General features: G+C 42.9%; 1 protein-coding gene across 9 annotated transcripts in view; it reads left to right on the top strand.

Annotated features, from left to right (window-relative positions):
* Nucleotides 1–284: 284 nt before the first annotated feature.
* HPSE (heparanase) overlaps nucleotides 285–17,226 on the top strand; it is a 33,792-nt gene continuing 16,850 nt past the window's right edge. Inside the window, exons 1-4 of one of the 9 annotated variants that reach the window (XM_089912187.1) lie at nucleotides 285–635; nucleotides 770–853; nucleotides 11,688–11,833; nucleotides 13,582–13,707. In XM_089912187.1, the coding sequence (XP_089768313.1) occupies nucleotides 412–635; nucleotides 770–853; nucleotides 11,688–11,833; nucleotides 13,582–13,707 (580 nt within the window). In that variant the 5' untranslated portion in view covers nucleotides 285–411. Of the gene's footprint in view, nucleotides 636–769; nucleotides 854–884; nucleotides 3,612–11,687; nucleotides 11,834–13,581; nucleotides 13,708–17,226 lie in introns of those variants that run through there. The other 8 variants (XM_089912181.1, XM_089912183.1, XM_089912180.1 and 5 more) reach the window with 8 other exon arrangements.

Here is a 17,226-nt window from a genome sequence, read left to right as displayed (position 1 = left end):
TAGTTGAGGTCAGAAGACCAGGCGCCACAGGCGAGGACCTGGAAGAGGGCACCACTGGCGTTCTCACCAGCGCTCACCGGACATTGTGCTTCAGGAAGCCGATCCGGGATGCCCAGCGCTCCTCCCCGGGAGCTCCCTCCCCAGGCCTCCCGGGCGCTTGGATCCTAGCCACGTCCTCAAATAGGTGTGGGTGGTTTCTTAAGTGGACGTGACCACCGCCGAGGGGAAAGCGCGCAAGGAGGTGGGAGCGAGCGGGGAGGCGGGGCGGGTGGAGAGGGAGCAGTGGGAGGGGTGAGGAGTGAGAGGGCGGCGGAAAGGAGAGAAGGACGCTGTGGCCGGCAGGAGGAAGTACGCCGGGTCTCGACGGTCGCTGCGCACCCCTGGCGGGTGGGGCCGCCAGGTGAGCCCGAGATGCTGCTGAGCTGGAAGCCCGGGCTGCCGCTGCGGCTGCTGCTGCTCCTGGGGCCGCTGTGTCCCTGCTCCCCGGGCGCCCTGGCGGAACTCGCGCCAGCTGAGGACGTCGTGGTGCTGGTTTTCTCCACCGAGCGGCCAGTGCATCTGGTGAGTCCTGCGTTCCTGTCCTTCACCATCGACGCCAATCTGGCCACGGACCCGCGGTTCCTCACCTTCCTGGGGTAAGTGCGGGCCTGCGGGCCCTTGTCCTCTCTCCTGCCCTGCTGACATCACGCCCGCCCTGCCGGCTGCTCTCTTTTCTATACTCCGGGACCTTCTCACCTCTCTCTCTCTCTCTCTCTCTTTTTCTCCCCAGCCCACCCTCTGCAGGTCCCCCAAACCCTTCTTTTCCGCCTTCATTCATTCAGCAAGTGTTGCCTGAGTGCCAACTAAAGGCCAGGTATTAGGGGAAATTGAGGAAAGAAACTTCCCATCTGCCCCAGAAACTCGCCGGAAGGAGGGGGCCCGGCAAGTGCACCTGGAGGGCTTTGAGCATTTGAATTTGCTGCACCTTGTAGGACAAGTAACACTGTGCGCCAGGCTTCAGTCTCTTAAACTCTGTTAGTAAGGTTAAAGGAAAAAAACAACTTTTTCCTTGGGGGAGGGGTGGGGGAAGGAAAAGGCCACAAAGGAGAATAAGCTTACTTATTCTATAATAAGACTTTTAAAGAGCAGTTTTACGTTCACAGCAAAATTGAGCACAAGGTACACAGTTTTACGTTCACAGCAAAATTGAGCACAAGGTACACAGTTTTACGTTCACAGCAAAATTGAGCACAAGGTACACAGATTTCCCATACTACGCTCTTTTAAAAAATGTTCAATATCACATCAGTGAGACCTGGAAGACTATTTCAGTGACTTACAGAGCCTTAATAAAAAGCTCTCTCTCCAAGATGAGACTGCAAGATGTGGCACTGCTTTACTAGCTGTAATTTTTTTTCTCACTTGAGAAAGACTGAGCCTAGTGCAGGTTCACTGGCCCCTGCCCATGAGTGCAGGCTGATTCCAAGATAGGGCGCCGCAGGGACAGACCCAGGTCATCTAGGCCACTCATCTAGGTCATGAGAGCCTCCAGAGATGACCATACCTCAACCAGTGCAAACAACTCGAATCCTGCCATTGCCAAATACCTACAGGCTGGGCTTTCTGTGCCCACACCTTCAGCTGCTATTGCTAATTTCAGTCACATACTTTGCAAATAAAAGCAGGTAGTCTAAGGTTGCGAGATTGGCAGTGAGACCAGCCTTGGTTCCCAGCTCTGTCCAAACCGGTGGCTTGGTTTTTACAGGTTGCTTGGCAGCTCCAAGCCTCGATTTCTTCAACTGTAGAATGGAACTTCTAAAACCTTCCTGTAGAATTGCTATGAGCATTGGATGAGATAATAAATAAGCACTTAGTGTTTGACAGTGCTCAAATTTTGTTAATTGCTTCTTCCTGGAAATTGGTATTTGCCAACAATTCATCAGTTCTCTGTGCATTTCTTTCAATGGTAGTTAACCTCTATCTTTCCCCATGTGGCAAGAAAGGAAGAATTTCCTGGTGGAAAGGAGTTCCCACTTTTTCCCCTTTCCCTTATGGAAAGTGAGCTGATATCAGGCAGAAGCTGGCTGAGAGACAGAAAGATTATTCTGGTGAAACACTGAACTAGAGGGCTCCATATCTGAGGACCCCAGGCCTAGCTTGGGATGGGGGTGGGTGGTGGTGGTGATAGGGGAAGAGAGGGTGTGAGGTGCCTTACTGCAAACAGAAAGATTAAGTAAATGACCATTTATTGAAATGTGAGAACTTAAGCCCTTTTCTGCTGCTGCAGCCAGCATATACCCTACCCCTCCCCAAGGAGGAGAGTTTGGGTATCCCTTCCTGGAGACACAAGTCCAAAAGAAAAAACCTACAGTATGACTTTTGGGGTCCAGGCCTGATCACCCTGCAGGCAAGCTAACCAACTTGATAGCAATGCTCCCCATCCCCAAACACACACAGAACTTCCATTCTTCTCAAACACATCTCTTAATTTCCCATAGCACTCTTTCTCCCCCCCTGGTCTCCACCTTTTTGTTAAAGGCTGGAGGATAACAAAACCAAAAAAGCATGGCATGCAATTAATAAGACTGTTTGTTTACAAAGCACAATGTATTCCTGTTCATATGGGCTTCTCTCCAGGGCTGGCTCCTGACCCCTCCAGGTCCCTTCCCTGAGCAGAAGCTGTTTTCCATGCCTACTCCCCAGAGGCATCCACACAGTTCTCATCTGAGACCTTAAGGACTGCAGCTCAAAGAGGAATGAGCTCCCTCCCCTTCTCACCTGAGACGGAGCTTCTGAATTAGGGTTTGAGGGTCCACCTCCCCAGGATGGCTGACACAGTACCCAAAGTGACCTGGCCATCTCAGAAGACAGGATATTTAGCTTCCATCTCAAAAGACAACACAGGGCTTATCATCTATCACAGGAGCGGAGAGTCAGATGGGCATTGTTGTATTTCAGTTCCTCAAGAGTGAAGCTGCTTGGGTGAAGATGGCAAGAGCTGAGCAGATGAAAGCTGAAGTACTAAGAAGGGGAGGATTATAAAGATAGCTCGCACTAATTGAACCGTCGTCATAGGCCAGGCCCTGTTCTAAGCACCTCCTAGGCACTAATTCATTTAGTCCTTGCTACAAAACTGTGAGGTCAGTACTATTATCATCCCCATTTTTAAAATGAAGAGATTGAGGCCTAGGGAGATTCAACAACTTGCCCATGGTCAGCCAACTATGACATGAAGGAACAGAATTTGAAGCCAGATGCTAATTGTAGACACACGAGTACACAAAAAGAAAATAAAGTAGTTCATATTTTTTAAAGGCAGCAGAGGAGGAATGGTAGAAAAAGATTGTCTGGAAATAAATTGAGAGCACTGATGTAATGAAAAGAAGCACTGTCTTGAGAACAGGAGAATCATGGCCCATATCGCTACGGTACTTCAAAAGAGGCCTAAGCAAATTCAGTCAGATGGCACGGTTCTGGTTTCCCATGGTGGCAAACAGATGTGTTTTGGGTTTGTTTTTTTTTTCCCCCACATTTGCAGTTAAAGAACATGGAGTACACAGAACTTAAACGCCAATGGTAGAACAATCTAGAATCAGAAAGGAGCATCTTTTCAGTTTGCCCTCTTCCTGGAGGTAACTCATCAACCCAGTCAAAAACTTCCTAAGCCCAACTACGTGCAGAGCTCCCAAGGGGCCCTGGCCCTCAAAGATGGGAGGACAGAGACCAGGAGGGCTAAACAGAAATAGAATGTGGGCCTCATGAGTAAGCCACATAATGTAATTTAAAGTTTTCTAGTAGCCATATTAAAAAAGGGAAAATAGAAACAGGTAAAATTAATTTTAATAATATATTTTACTAAACACAAAATATCCAAATTACTATCATTCAACATGTAATCAACACAAAATATTAATCAGATATTTTACATTCTTTTTCAAACCAAGTCTTCAAAGTCTGGTGTATGTTTTATATTCCCAGCACATCTCAGTTCAGACTAGCCACATTTCAAGCTGCATGTGGTTACTGCCTTGGCAGTGCAGCCACATTTCAATACAAGCACAGTTCACTAACTCAAGGTAAAAATTAGAGCGCCGAGTCAGTGGTAGAAATCACAGAGCAAAAACGGTGATGCTACACAGCGATTGCAGTGATAATGCAGCTGTACTTGCATTTCATAAGGATTTGCCTATTTTATTTCAGCAAAGTTCATCCCTTCTTGCCAATTTGATAAATATTTATTATTAATAACTTTCAATAATCAGATTCCTGCATCTTCATGGACAAAGTTGCTTTCCATATTAGAAAAGCACTTATTATCAATGTCAAATGCATGTTTTGATAAGCAATGTTGGAAATAACCTCAGGCCCTCTTTGTGCCTGTTGCTGAGAGAAAGAACCACAGCCAGAGAAACAGAAAACTGAGAACAATCAACAAGCCATAGGCTCATAGTTTCTGACCCCTGAGACTCTGCACTTCCCCCTGGTTGAGCAGCGCTCACTGTTTCCTTCCTCCACAAAGTCTTTCATTGTGCAGCCTAGAGCCCTTTGCAATGGTAACCCTGCTCCATTTTCCCTGGAGAATATTCCGGCCTCCTCTTTGCCCTAGCTAAAACTTGGCTCTTCTTTTGAAGACACAAGTGGAGAAGTAGACGCAACTACTTCTCTGAAGTAGCCCTTTGGAGTAGAAGCTGTGCATTCTCCCACACTGCAGCCCTCCCCCATTCCCCAGTGTAGCTTCTAGATAATTGCCCACTGGTTTGAACTCCAGATTGCTGTGGTTCAAATCCCCATTGGCTTGTTACCTTGGGCAAATTACCTAGCCTGCTTTTGTTCAGGTTCCTTGTCTCTAAAATGAGGGTAATAATGACACCTACCTCTTTGGGTTGTTTGGGCATTAAGTGAAATAATCTATGCAAAGTGTGTAAAACACTCAGTTTGGATAACTTGATGCCTGCTAGAGATGACTGTCCTGATCCAGGGTGAGGTTTGCTATCTCCACGTCCAGCTCTCCTCCTATGCTCCTTGAGACCGAACTCTGCTCCCCTCTTACTCACTCCTCATTATTGACTGAAGATCCACATCGATCTCACAGTTTCCTCTGCACTCCCACGTCCCACCATCATCCTAGATGAATTCAAGTCCACTTGAATACTGTCTCTCAGTTTCCTCACACCCACATTTTCTAATAATACTGGAGCCAGTTTCCACCAGCTGGTGAAATGTGTGCATTTCTTCCCAACTCCACATTCAGTGACATCAACACCATTATCTTGAAATCAGCCTTGATGGGAATATTTACACCATGGAAATTGGCAAATGCAAAAAACAGGGCACTTTTCTGGGGGCGGCGGGCAGCTTCCTAGAACACACCATTTCACTCCATTTCAACCACCTGATGCCATGGCCATGCCTTGACTCTTTCCATCACCAAGAACCTTTCAACATCTGAAATCTTAAAATCTCCAATTCTTGGACTGTACTCCTTACCCTCTTAGCTTTTTTTTACTTTGTGGATCCCACCACAACTATTTTTTAAGTACCTCCACTGAATAGCCTCTTGCTTTTACTTCTTTAATATCTGATTTGGGCTTCTTGATTTATCACATGAATCATTTTTATGATAATATTCCCCAAACTCCTGCCCCATTTTTCTTCTTGCTAAAACCCAAACCTAGCTTAGTCTAACTATATTTTCCCTCTTTGGAATCTATAAGGTGGCCATAAAGTCTGGAAATGGAAAATATTATCTAATCATGTACTGTCATGCATATTAATAAGCCACTTATAGGTATTTGCCTCTGCTTCCAGTCTTAGTGGCCACCCTGCGTAGCAGGGCTGTTACACTCTTGGGGGCAGAGGGGAATCTCCCAGTGACATGGATTGATGTCGTGCTGTAAATTCCTGGCCTCCAGACTTACTTGGCCTTTAATGCTACTCCTTAACACTCCTTTTCTGGCCTCTCTCATTCTCCACTTTCTTCAAAACTCTGATCCCACTTCCACTTCATCACTCGTAGTCTATGACCGCATTTCTCTTTCCCAAAGAAAATGAAGTCACTAGATAGGAACTTCCTTTTCTTTCGGCAGTCGAACCTGCAGACAGCATGGCTACCTCTAGCTTTTTTCCTTTCTCTCTTCTCAGCCCAGTTCTTCTAGGTCTGCTGTGGATCCTGTCCCCTCCCCAAGGACTTTGCTCTAGCAATCATCTAGAGAGATTCTTCTCTCTCCAGTATCTTTAACCTCTCCCTTTTTGTTGGATCCTTCTTCTCAGCATAGAAACATCCTCAAGTCTTTCCCATCTCAAATACCTCCCAGCACGTGTGTCTCTGCATTCACCACCCTCTTTCTCCTCCCCTTTGCAGCCTTTCTTACTAACCATGCCTTCCTTGGTCCACCCTCATGATGTCCCCATCATCGTGTCATAAAATCAATCTCTCCCACATCATCAGTGACCGTTTATTGTGAAATCCAATGACTACCTTTCAATCCTTATCTTATTTGTCTCTATTATGGGTTGAATGTCTGGGTGTCCCCTCCAAATTCATATGCTGAAGTCCTAACCCCTGGTACCTCAGTCTGTGACCTTATTTGGAAATAGTGTCATTACAGACATAACTAGTTAAGAATTGGTCAGAATGGAATGGAGCGGGCCCCAATCCTATATGACTGATGAGCTTATAAAAAGGGGAAATTTGGAGACAGACATACACAGAGAACACCCTGTGCAGATTGGAGTTATACTGCTACAAGGAACTACCCAAAGTTGGGAAAAAGGCCTGGAGCAGATCTTCCCCCAGCACCTGCAGAGGGAGTATGGCCTTGCCAACACCTTGATTTCAGACTTCTAGCCTCCAGAACTATAAGACAATAAATTTCCACTGTTTAAGCCACTCAGTTTGTGGTACTTTGTTACTACAGCCCTAGCAAACCAATACAGTCTCCCAGAAGCATTTGACAAGGTTGACAATGGAAACACTCATCCCTGTGTCACTTCCATTTCTGGGGATTTCCCCCATCTCTCTAACAGTTCTTCTCCACCTCTTCTTCTAGCTTATCTTCAGTGTTGATGTTCCTCAGACTTCTGACCTAGGCCTTCTTTTCTACTTCACATAATCTCCTGAGTGGTTTCACCCACTTCCGTGGCTTGAATTACTGTTCATGCAGTGGTGTGCCAGAAAATGTTTCACGACTGGCTCTCTGGGAGGAGAGGAGACTGATTTATGGTTTTTTTTCTGATTTCTGTAGTATAAATATCCCCACCATGGCTGACTTCAAACTGCCAACAGTTTAACAGCTGGTTCTCAGAACGAAACAGTTGGCTCTCACAAGCTGGTACGAGTCAGTGCAGGGTGGCTCCAACTCATCTCTGCTTTTGTGTCAGAGATAAGCAACTTATTTTTACACTTAAGGTAAAATAAAAATACCTGCAGATGTTTCTTTCCCCTAACAAACTGTTCCAGAAATGGAATATCTGCAGCTGCTTTTACGTGTTCTTTTGTTATTTCCACGTCGTTGTGGTGGCAGTGCTGATGCCGGTGGATTTTTCCCCCCTTTCTTTTTACTGTATATGATAGAAATACTGTACCTTTGATCAATTTTGTTTTTATGAAAAGTTTGCAGCTGTTTTAAATCTGGTTTTTGTCAGAGGACATCAAAATTGTATCTCAAAACAAGAAAATATTCCATTACAAAGGAGACAAAAAAGTCCTTCATACCAATACTTCGAAACATGTGATTTCCTTTACTTGGCAGGAGCCGTAGCACTGGGTTTTAATTTTGTTCAGAAAACAGTCTTTGTCTGGACCCACTTGCCCTTTCATCAGGCTGGACTTAACTGTTCATTCACTTGACGAATATTTATTAAGCACCAGCTGTGGGCCAGGTACTTATCTAGGTGCTGAGGAGATTCTGATGAGCCATACAGAGCCCCTGCTTTCACAGAGCTTAGCTCAGGGGTGGGGATAGATAGTAAACCAAATCAACAAAAAAGGAAGCTAATTTCAGAGAGTGGTGAACGCTGTGAAGAACATAAAGGCAGGGTAATGTGGTCGAGAGTGACCCGAGGTGGTACAGTCATGCCTTCTGGGAATCAGGCTCTGATCCTCAGGCATCTGAGCAAGGTCGTGCACAGACGCACATCTTGTGATACCACAGCTTCTTCCTGCTGCTCACTTACCCTTCCTTTCCCAGACAGCGCCAGTCTCTCCTGTCTCAATTACTTACAGATACCAGTTACACAAATCTAAATGAGCTTCCTCTATCATCAAACACAATCAAAATCAAAATCGAGGACCAGAATCGGTGCCTGGACAAAAGCAGTGGAACAGGGCCAGCCCAGAGTGACTCTGAGAAAGTTCCTTGTATCAGTTTTAGGGCCACATCTCTGCACCTGTGGGCTAGGGATTCACTAGTCACTGACTTCTAGACTGAGGACTCTCCATTCTACACCTTGCCTTTATGTGTCTTCTGAGCTCCAGGCACACATGGCCAAGGGCCTAATGGCAATGTTTTTTGGCTTTTACTGGCATCTCAAATTCTACAGCACTGTGCCCTGCCCCCATCTTCCTCCCTATCTCTAGTCTATCACCTATTCTTCATCTCAGCAAATGATATTACCATCTTCCAGATGCTTCCCAGGGGTGATCTTGGACTTTTCTCCAACATCCAGTTAAACACCAAATCTAGTATTTCTGTCTCCACATGTATCTTGAATTTACCCCTCTCTTCATCCCCACTGTTTTTACCTTACCTCAGCCCATCACTTTCTGTCTACATTAATGTGACCACAGTCTTGGTCCTTCTATTCAGTTATTTACACTGAAGCCTGAGATTCTTTTCTAAAATAAAAGTCTGGTGCGGGCACTCCACTGCTTTAAATCCTTCCATGGCTCCCCCCTGCCTTGATATAAAATTGGAACTCCTGGACGTGGTGGCTTACAAGCCCTCCATGATATGGTCCTGCTTGCCTCTCCAGTCTATCTTCTCCCAGCACCTTACTGTCCCCAATCTCTAGGCTCTCGCCACACCTGTCAGCTCTTCGGTGGTGCCATATTCCCTTCTTCTACCTCTGTTGTTTGCACAGACTTTTCCCTACACCTGGAACACTTTCTTCAATCCCACCTCACTATCTTCGATCTGGATAAAATTTTTTCCTTTTGAACATCTAACAGTGAAGACGCTTGCCCCTGGAAAACCTCTAACCACCTCCTACCTCTAGGACAAAGTCTGGGTTAAGATCCCCTTTGTATGTTCTGATAGCATTGTTTTGGAATTGCCTATTTACTTGTTTATATATATATATATATATATATATATATATATCACTGGACTATAAATTATATGAGAACAGCAGCTGCCTGTGGCTTTTTTGCCATTGTAGCCCCAGCAACTAACATAATACCTGACACAGAGTGCGCCTACAATGAATACTTATTGAATAAATTAATGGATGACTATGTCTCCTTTAAGTAACTCTTGTTTTTTTCACCTATTCTTAAAAAGACAGAAACACACACACACACAGAGTCACCTTGTATGAATTAAAATATTATGTGCTTATTGGGCTTCCCTGGTGGCGCAATGGTTGAGAGTCTGCCTGCTGATGCAGGGGATGTGGGTTCGTGCCCCGGTCCGGGAAGATCCCACATGCCCCGGAGCGGCTGGGCCCGTGAGCCATGGCCACTGAGCCTGCGCATCTGGAGCCTGTGCTCCGCAACACGAGAGGCCACAACAGTGAGAGGCCCGCGTATCACAAAAAAAGAAAAAAATAAATAAAATTATGTGTTTATAGAAAATGTGAAAAATACATAAAAGCAATAAGAAAGAGTCTACCATCCATTTCACCACATAATTATGACTCCTGTTATCTCCTTCTATATATATATTATTTTCATTATTGAAATCACACTATGTCTACAGGTTGTTCCTTTAATAGTAAAAGTTGTGGTTATTTAAAGTGCAGAGTTCCCTGGCATTAAGTGTGTTCACATTGTTGTGCAGCCATCACCACCAGCCATCTTAGAACTTTTTCATCTTCCCAAACTGAAACTCTGTACCCATTAAACAATAATGTGCTATTCCCCCTTCCTACTGTTTATTTATTTATTCTTTTGGCCATGCCTTGAGGCATATGGGATCTTAGTGCCCCGACCAGGGATTGAACCCGTGCCCCCTGCATTGGAATCTTAACCACTGAACCACCAGGGAAGTCCGTACAGTTTAGTATTATTTGGGTTCATAGCATAGTGGAAATGGCTTTCTTCTGAATCCTTACTCAGTACAAGCGAACATTCCCATTTATCTTCAAGAGGTTCTGAGGATTTCCTGGCAGATGCCATCCTTCCCAGAGTTCTTTGGTGCTGTCAGGTATTTCAGTCAATTCCATGTTGATAACATCCCTGAAGTCTCACTTTGTGCTACGTCTCCTCATGCCAGGACCCACAATAGGTTCAGGGGCCCTCGAAAATGTTTTAATATATAATGTTAACATATTTGTCTTTCCATGAATATCATCACAAAATATAATTAAAAAAAATTTTTTATGGTGGAAGAGGTTCATGAAGGCAAAAGTGCCTAGGTAGTACTGTAAATGCTTTCATGTTACAAACAAAAAAAATGGTGAGGAGGAATCGCTGAAGTTTTTAATGCAAGACACTTATCCTTTGGTCAATTTCCACCTTTTAATTTCTCTTTCCTAAGCAAAAATAAAGAAATCTTACAGAAATTTTACATAGCACTATATATAGTTAAAGCAGGAGCATGCATTGAAATTTTAAATTTTAGGCCCTGTCTTCAGTTCCTAAGATGTCAAGAAATACTGTCAATTAGATAGTCCTCCTGGCATGATTTTCCAATTTGAAATAAACCCAAATGTAAACTAATTAACTGGGCCATTTTGAGAACACACAGCATTGGTTCCATGTGTTTTAAGAGCTTTTCAGAGAGCACTGAAGCCAGGATCACATATGTGAGGCTTCAGAAATACATGGCAAGTGTCCCTGTTACCTGGGTCTTCTGTTTTTTTAGTTTTGTTCACTTAAATATTCATGACATCTTCATCTCTCTGAGAGAAGGAATTATAAATCATTCTAATTCCGTTCTATAGCATTCTGTACCATTCTCAGTGCATAATAGGCACCTATCAGGAGCATTTTGGGCTTGATGACATACGTATTTAGAATTGCTTGAATTGGAAGTGTCCTAGGTGGGTAGGAATTAGAATCTTACATTGTTCTAAGTCATTTGACTTAAATTTAAAAGGAAGGTTTTTCTTGGGGTGGAGGTGGGGCTTGGTTAAGGAGATGAAGAGGACTCCCAATCATTTATGGACTTCTCTGGGAACATAAATTTTTGAAGACAATCTATTTTTCAAAGAAACAGAGTCATCTTTCCACTCTCTCACCTCTTTTCCTCCATGAATCACAAAAGGTTATGAATTTTTTGAAAGTACTGAACATTATCCTGCTTGTCAAGTTGAAATATAAGCTCTTGCCCGAGTCAGAGCTCCAAGTTTTCTCAGGTGCCTAGAAGAGCAGTCTTGCAATTAGGAAGATTCCGATTGAGACGATGTCCCTGTTAGAGCGATATTTCTCCCTCCAGGGCCTGTACAGCTATTAGGAAATGGGTCCACCAAGAGAGAAGGGAGTAAATCTGTTTGACTGCATTGTCTTGGAAAAAATAATTTTAATTTCTTGCTTGTCTTTATAACAGTTCTTCAAAGCTTCGTACTTTGGCCAGAGGTTTGTCTCCCGCATACCTGAGATTTGGTGGCACGAAGACGGACTTTCTCATTTTTGATCCCAAGAAGGAACCAACCTTTGAAGAGAGACGTTACTGGCAATCTCAAGTCAACCAGGGTGAAACTTTAAAGATTAACCATATATCTGAGTTAACTTGATAACTTGAGTCACTCGTGGGCATTCTCAGAGGAGAGCTATTGCTCACATCTAACAATTAATAAGAGATGAAGGGCTCCCAGTGGACCCGTGGAGGCACCTATACAAAAGGAGGAAGCGGTGGGCAGGTTTCCTCCTCCTGATGTTTTCATGAATGTGAGACATTGGGGCAGGGGGGATGGTGTGTTGGACACAACATTGGGGCAGGGGAGAGTTAATTGTGGTGTAAACAGAACAATGATTGTAGCTAAAAGGACAGAGCTGCCTAGAGGGACCTGTGGGTAGAAATGCACCAAAACAAATAGAGTATTTCCTGCTCAAGACACAGCACTGATCAAAACCCATTTATTCCAAAAAATGTGGATGAAAGGTGTAATAAGGGGACATGGAGATATGCTCTGCTTCTAAGAATGGATTTCAAGACTTGATTTGTTGGGCAGTGGTTCTCAAACTTTATTGACTAGACATAATCACCTGGGGTGAGTTTGAATATTTGGATTCTTGGGCTCCAAACTTAGGTTACAAGTTGAGCAGGCTCCTCAGGTGATTCTGATATTGGGAGTCTGTGGGCTTCATCTGAGAAACACCCTGGGGTGCCACGAGGATTTGCCCTGTGTCTTTCATAAGTGCTATACAGACATCAAATGGAAGCTAAATCATTATCTTAACAGTTATTAAAGAACCATGTACATCATTGAATTACAATAGTGAATTATGATATATATAAATGAACAATATTTTATTGTTTTATATATTACATATTTCCTTCTGTTTATTTTCTGCAGTTAGGAAGTGTTTGGAACCATTAATAACTGTGCCAATTGATAGAATAGTGATTAGAAAAAAAGAAAAACGCAGGAGAGTTTTCTTAGTGTAACAGGTTGGAATATATTTAGACCTGGCCCTTTCTCACCAGTCATATGCATTCAAAAGGTCCCATAAATTTAGATAGGAAACTGTCCTTTGCTCATCAATTTTCTTCATCCTGTAGGGAGGGGGGATCACTGGGGTTATCCAAGTGCTTCAGAAACATCCTTTGTGAGCACAGGGGTAGATGAGGCACCCGCTGTCAGAGAGCCAGAATGTGCAGCTTCCCAGAAAGGAAGTCACTGGGGGGTCAGCCAGTCCTGACAGCCGCCCCCAGCAGCCCTGCTGCCTTGTGATAAGGAAGCACAGTCTGCCTGATAGGATAGTGGTGGATTTTCCAAGTACACATGTTGTGGTCTCAGGAGCTTTGATGATACCAAATTTGAAGGAATAAAAGTCAACATTTCCTGTCCTACCATTTGGCAAGAGGAAATCACCATAAAGCAGATATAGTCCATGTAAAACAAATTTCTATGTATGTTGAAAGTGAACCTTAAGAGAACAGAACTATGTTTTTTTCCGGTGCGTTCTCTAGTAATTTCAGGTTTCTGAGGAGCCTTCTGAATTGTTAAATAACTTGAAGTTATGTCCAATGTATCTATGTCCAGTATATGTCCAGTGTTTCTTCAGAAACCTGCCCTTTGGCTGTTTTTTTGTGGCAATTGATTAGCCAGCAAATTTGACATGTATAGCAGAATGTACCCTTCTCTGATGTTACACTTAACAACCAGAAACTCAATTGTCCTGCTTTAGTCACATAAATAGCTAACTAAATAAGTGTATGGGATTTCAACCGTGTCATTGTGAAAATAGATCCTCTAAATTTTTTACTCCATTTGCAGATATTTGCGAATCTGGATCCGTCCCTTCTGATGTGGAGAGGAGGTTGAAGTTGGAATGGCCCTTCCAGGAGCAATTGCTACTCAGAGAACAGTATCAGAAAAAGTTCAAGAACAGTACCTACTCAAGTAAGAAATGAAAGGTATCCTGCAAGTGTCCCAGCCCCCAAAACATTTGGATGGCTTGAACTTGGGCTTGAATCTAATAAGCCCTATAGCAGTTGCGTAAAGCTGCATAATCCTCAAATGTTAGCAAGAGTTAATGGGCAATCTTCAACCCCAAACTTCTGTTTTTTACTTTTCTTCTCCTGACTTTGCCTACTAGCCACGGAGTGAAATATAGAATCATTCATTCACAAGCTAATAATGACCTTTACTGCTCTGAAGAACTAGGAAGTCAAGGAAGACATGGATATACTCCTTGTGTAAAAGTAAAATATAAAAGTGTGAAGAGTAAAACGTGAAACCATTCACACCTCATTGTGCATTCTGTTTCCCCTCCAAGAAGCAGCCACTGCCCTGCCAGTGATGTGTTGTGTATCACTGGCAGGGCAGCTTTCTCATTTTCTTTCCTCTGTGGGTTTGAAAACACAGGACTAGCTCAACTAACCAGGAATTTATTTCCATTCATGGAAACACTTTTCCAGTGTTTAAATGGGATGATGTCATGCAGGGCTTTACCACAAACAACTGAAACAAGCAATCCTTATCTAACTATGAAATATATTTTTATCCAAACGATGTTTTATACCCAACTAAGGGATGATGTTGCCCCAGATCTCAGTTAAGAAAATAACCTGCTTAGATACGCTACAACTGTCTTCTTTTGGCTTTTGAAAAATAAATGATCTTGAAGTTAGTTTGGGTTAGTCAACATTTCTAAGAGTACATTATTGACAGTAAATTATTTCTTTGTAAGATTTTACTATACACTACCTAGATTCCAGTGTGTACAATGGATTTTTTATTTTTATATTTTTTATTTACAAGGTAAGGGAAAAAGTAACACATAAGAAATCAGAAAATAAGTTATATGCTAATAGAAAATGTGGTCCTCTAAATTAATTTTAAAGCAGAGGGCAGAGGGGAACTATGCTAACGGTTTAATAACATGATCTATGGTTGAACAGAATTTGGCAGGACAGAGCCTTCTCAGATCCCATTAAAGGGATAACAGAAGTCCAAGAGACCCACAGCAGGAAGGCCTTATTTATAATTAATCATCTGAAATAGGCCTGCTAGGAGAAGACCCTATGGTATTAAGTAATCTATAGCTTTATACTTTTTTTCTTGGTCATCTTAAACATATGCCAATTTACCTTAATTTTTTAAAATTAATTATTTATTTTTGGCTGTGTTGGATCTTTGTTGCTGTGCGTGGGCTTTCCTCAGTTGCGGCGAGCTGGGCTACTCTTCGTTGCAGTGGCAGGCTTCTCTTTGTGGTGGCTTCTTTTGTTGTGGAGCACGGGCTCTAGGCACGTGGGCTTCAGTAGTTGTGGCTCATGGGCTTAGTTGCTCTGTGGCATATGGGATCTTCCCAGACCAGGGCTTGAACCCTTGTCTCCTGCATTGGCAGGCAGATTCTTAACCACTGCACCACCAGGGAAGTCCTAAATTTTTCTTTAAAAATGTTTGCTACCTCACATGATCTTTTTGGAACCAAGATGGTAGGTTTTCAACACCTTTTTCCTGCCTTTGGGATTGCGGCCTTCATAGCTTCTGCACCAGGGGAAAGCCCTTCTTTTACTAACTATGTAGCTGGGTCAGTATAATTCCAGCCACCCTACTGGCAATGCTAAAATGTATAACAAATACAGGTAGTTAATTTGTATTTGGAAATATTTGACTTCTGATTTGAAATTTTCTATTTTAATCTGCATGTATTAGAAACATATAGATAGAAATCTATGGGACTTCCCTGGCGGTCCAGTGGTTAAGACTTCGCCTTCCAGTGCAGCGGGTATGGGTTTGATCCCTGGTTGGGGAGCTAAGATCCCACATGCCTCATGGCCAAAAAACCAAAACGTAAAACAGAAGCAATATTGTAACAAATTCAATAAGGACTTTAAAAGTGGTCCACATTAAAAAAGTCTTAAAAAAAATAAATCTACTGCGTTTGGTCTGGGCACCAGCTCATTATAGGGTTATCTAAGAAGCCAATAGGTGTCTCTACACATGGCTCTGCATCCGTGGCTAAGGTTGGTAATGCCTGAGTAACATCGTATGATGCGACATCATACGATGGAAGAGATAGCAAAAGTCTATTGTGTTAATTGCTTAATGGCCTGCACCTTTAAAACAGGTGTCCTAGAAGATATAGGTGAATTTTCTAATTACAGGACCCATTGGATGGTATGTTTCACTTAAGTAGAAAATGACAAAAACATTTGTCATGAGAATATAGATTCACACTGTAAGCCTGTCTGGGCAGGAAAAGGAAGCAATGTTACAGGTATAATGTTGAGTGCGACTACAGAAAGGAGGACTCCCTTATTAAAATAATAATATTTAATAAGCTAATCCTTTTTTCTCCTTCTTCTCCACCTTTCTTCCTCATCATCCCACTCCCACACTGGATGCTGGACACATTTATGTAAACAAAAATGGTATAATAGTCAGTGCCAATGTATAATGTGTCATTTAGATTGTCTTCATTCCAGGGGTCTTTCCACCCTTTCATACGGTAAGAGATAAGAGATTGGATAATGACTGGGAATTGGATAATTATCTGTGAGTTTTCTTATTTTGAGGAGGGAATAGGCTGGGTGGGTTTTATTTTTAAGAGTGGATTTTAACTCAGTAATATACAGCCCTTATTCTAGGAGATGTTACTGTTACAGAGGGCATATAATAGAATTGCAAGCTACTTAAATTCAAAGTGTTTTTGGAAAAATGTGGAAATAGAGGAAGAGTAAGGAATGAGCTGAATAAATACTCAAAAATGAAAACATTCTATGTTTCTTGAAAATGCCATAATCCTTATAGAAGGTCTAGGCAATAATAGTGCTTTATATCTGTAAGAGTTTTTTATGGCTTACAAAGGGTTTTCACATGTGCTATTTCAACTTGGTTTTGTGAGGTAGATGGTTGATGGTACTAGTTCCAGGATTGTAGATCTGTAGCCAGGGCTCATGCAGGTAAAGGGATCACTCCTGATCATTCAGTCTATAAGTGGGATAGTGAGGCTGGGAGCTCAGATCTATGGTTCCTGATTTAGGACACTTTCTACAACATGATTAGCAGTATATGTCTAAAAGATAACTGTGACTAGGACAGTCACAGGGCCTTTATTACAGGCTCTATTACTGTGGCACTGTCACCAAATAGCTATGTGATATTGGGCAAAGCACTTTATTTCTTTGGGTGTCAGTTTCCTCATAGAAAAATGAGGGTGGAGGTTTGGGGAGGACTCCATAATCCCAAAGTCCCATGCTGTCCTCCACTGTGGCCCTAAGATCCCAGGAACAGGCTAGGACTCAGAGAGCTTTTCAGACCCCAATGTCTGTAACACCTTAATGGTAGGCAGCAGGTTTGTGGAAGTGGGTGACACAGCAAATATCAAAAACACCTAAAATAGCTTGCTAGTGTTGTTACTGCCCCTCAGCCGTTATGTGCAGTATTAAACCTAGGGTTTCACTGCTCTGGTAA

Source organism: Delphinapterus leucas, chromosome 5, assembly GCF_059928025.1.
Source record: "Delphinapterus leucas isolate spDelLeu-1000000601 "Yukka" chromosome 5, BTC_Dleu_Yukka2, whole genome shotgun sequence".
Lineage (NCBI taxonomy): Eukaryota > Metazoa > Chordata > Mammalia > Artiodactyla > Monodontidae > Delphinapterus > Delphinapterus leucas.
This window is presented reverse-complemented; position numbering and strand designations above follow the sequence as displayed.